This window comes from Corylus avellana, chromosome ca6, assembly GCF_901000735.1.
Source record: "Corylus avellana chromosome ca6, CavTom2PMs-1.0".
In the NCBI taxonomy this organism is placed as follows: Eukaryota; Viridiplantae; Streptophyta; class Magnoliopsida; order Fagales; family Betulaceae; genus Corylus; species Corylus avellana.
Genome location: NC_081546.1, coordinates 14,029,664 through 14,032,720, shown reverse-complemented (window position 1 = coordinate 14,032,720; position 3,057 = coordinate 14,029,664). Strand labels below are relative to the sequence as shown.

The 3,057-nt window shown below is 33.1% G+C and overlaps 1 protein-coding gene across 1 annotated transcript; it reads right to left on the bottom strand.

The window, feature by feature from the left end:
- Positions 1-282: 282 nt before the first annotated feature.
- On the bottom strand, positions 283-2,480 carry LOC132185895 (tropinone reductase homolog At2g29330-like). Its single transcript, XM_059599705.1, has 5 exons — positions 2,389-2,480; positions 1,132-1,339; positions 828-1,044; positions 617-723; positions 283-508 (listed from the first exon to the last, which is right to left on the bottom strand). The coding sequence occupies exons 1-5, from the start codon at positions 2,478-2,480 to the stop codon at positions 326-328; spliced, it is 807 nt and encodes a 268-aa protein (XP_059455688.1). The 3' UTR covers positions 283-325.
- Positions 2,481-3,057: the final 577 nt, after the last annotated feature.

The window sequence follows — 3,057 nt, the reverse complement described above, 5'->3', positions numbered from 1 at the left end:
ATAGTACGTGCTTGGGAAATAAAAAAAAATAAGAACTGAAATTTTCTCCAAACACTTGATAGATTAGGTTGAAAGAAAATTTTCTTCAAACCAATTTAAAAGAAATTTGTGTCCAAAAGATATATAGTACGTGTAAGTTACTAACTTTGTTTACACATAAAAACCTCGTCCGTGCATTGAACGAGTCTACAAAGCTACTAACATTTATAAGAAATTCATTCAAGGGTACACACAAAGAGATCAAGCAAATGATGCCTTACGCAATACTCAAACTAGAGAAAATGGCATTTGTTTACTCTAATTTTGAACCATATACATGGTATGGTTATGGGAACAATAAGCCATTCACTGTCATCCCTCCGTCGACGCAGATAGTCTGCCCGGTTATGTAAGAGGCCGCCGGAAGGCATAGGAATGCCACCAAGGATGACACTTCTTTTGGCTCTCCAACGCGTCCCATTGGTGTTGGAGAGATAATAGCCTCCAAGAAGTTTTCATCAGCAAGATACTGCAATATTATTTAAATAAAACAATCAGAAATGATAATTAATTTTTATGGATGTCATTAATCATTATCAATTAATTTAAAGCAAAAGGATGCGAAATGGTTCGTTACGGGTTTAGTAAGGGGGGTCCAGATAAACCATGGTGCAACAGAATTAGTCCTTATATTATCTTTTGCCCACTCGCATGCTAAACTTCTTGTTAGCTGATTCATTGCCCCTGTGTATATATACATGAAAAATTCATACTTATACAACCTTCATATTAGCAATAATAATAACAATAACAATTAATGATAACAATAATAATGCATCTAGAATTACCTTTAGTTGCTGCATATATGGATCCGCAAGTCACTGACACAACACCACAGACTGAAGACACAAATACAATGCTTCCTGCTGATGAAGCTTTTAGAAGAGGATATGAAAGTTGGCTCCAATGGTAAGGAGATTCAAAATTTGTGGTCATGATAAACGAGAAATCTTCAGCTGTGTACTCTATGGTCGGTTTCAATATGTTTGTCCCAACATTGTTAATCTAGAGCCAAATATTTAGAACAATAAGAAATAAGAAAAACTCTTCAAAATGTTACCTTATACATAATGGAAGAGGTGGGGGACTTACAAGGATGTTGAGTTTTCCATTAAAGATGGAGGAGACAGTGGTTATTAGCTTCTCTCGTTTAGCTGGAGAAAATGCATCGCACACTGAACCCATGACTTGGAAGCCCTTCTTTCTCCACTCACTTAAACATTTATTCAGGTCCGCCTCGTTTTGAGAGCATGTATGTACAGTCGCCCCTAAGCCTGCAAGTTCCTCCACAATAGCATGCCTGATGATCACAAATTAAGGTGGATAAGTTTTATTAGGAAGATGAAGCAGCTATGATAGGGTTGCATGAACAAACATTCTGAAAGCTAATGTATATGCTATATGGTTCACTTAGATGATAATAAGGTGACGCCAATTGTTTTTACTATTTGTGTATTTATTGGTATTTATCATGAATTTTTACATGAAACGTGTACATTGGCAGTCTTATATATATTATATGTGATCCTTAATAATTCTCAAACATTTTCAGTCAAATAATTTAAAAAATAAGTTCTAAAATCACATGTACCAAAAACAACAACACATTTATAGAGCCCAATTATTGTATTAATTTTATTTTATTTTTTAAAAAAGAAGTAAATGAAAATCATGGAAATGAAGCTATGAAGGATTATAAGAGTAATGTTAGAAATTATATTTTTATTTCATAATTATTCTATAATGTTGATGTAATAATTTCATAGTGACACATCAACATTGTCCAATAATTGCGACACAAAACTATGAATTTTAACATTTCTCTCTCTCTCTCTCTCTCTCTCTCTATATATATATCATTAATGAAGACAAAATGAAACCAAGCCAAAGGGGTTCCGTTATTACGGTCTGAGAATATCCGTTGCTAGAATTTGGCATGAAAAGTTATACTTTGATAGAGTATTTCGTTGAAAATCACAGGCCTGTTAAAAAAAAAAAAAAAAACTGTCATTTCTACATTTTTTTTTTATACAAATTTCTCTTCTATATCATTGATTTTGCATTAAAATTAATAATGAATAACACCCATGAGAGCTATGCATGCATAGCTCTACTTTAATGAAAAGTTTGATCATTATAGCCATAAACAAACCATAGAACAAAGACTTTAATTACATGCGAGCAGGCACTCATGAAGCTTAGGAACAAAGCCAGCAATCCTAGCTAATACTATACCAATAGATCAGAAACTTTATCGTTCTTATTGCCCATCATGGATATATTGATGATTTTTTAAAGATGTATGACAGATTACTTTGAAGATAGCAAGACAAGGCAAAGAGAGCGAACCCTATTCCTTTTGTTCCGCCGATGACAAGAGCTGTCATTCCTTGAAGACTCCATCTACTTTCTCTGCTACCCATATCTGCTGCCTCAGCCATCTCTCTCTCTTGAAAACTCCTGCAATATTCGTGGTGTGCCAGTTATATATATGTCAAGAGTTATCATGGGTCTCCTAGATGCCGTAATCAAAGAAAATGTCAAAGACCTAAACTGAAACCATTTATTTTTTAATAATGCTACATTTATTCTCACTTTTCTACACTTAAGGTGGCTTTTAAATCATAATTGGATATGAGATGCATTTTTATTGGATTTTAATCCAATTGTGATTTTAAAAGCCACTTACAGAATTATAGAAATAGGTGTAGAGAAGTGAGAGTAAATGTAACATTATTTCTAGCGGTGACATTGCAAAGTGTTTTTTAAAGATGACGACTTGATATTGAGACCTAAACCGAAACCATTTATTTTTGAATAATGCTACATTTATTCTCACTATTCTACACTTAAGGTGGCTTTTAAATCATAATTGGATATGAGATGCATCTTTATTAGATTTTAATCAAATTGTGATTTTAAAAGCCACTTACAAATATATAGAAATGAGTGTAGAGAAGTGAGAGTAAATGTAGCATTATTTCTAGCGGTGACATTGCAAAGTTTTTTTAAAGATGA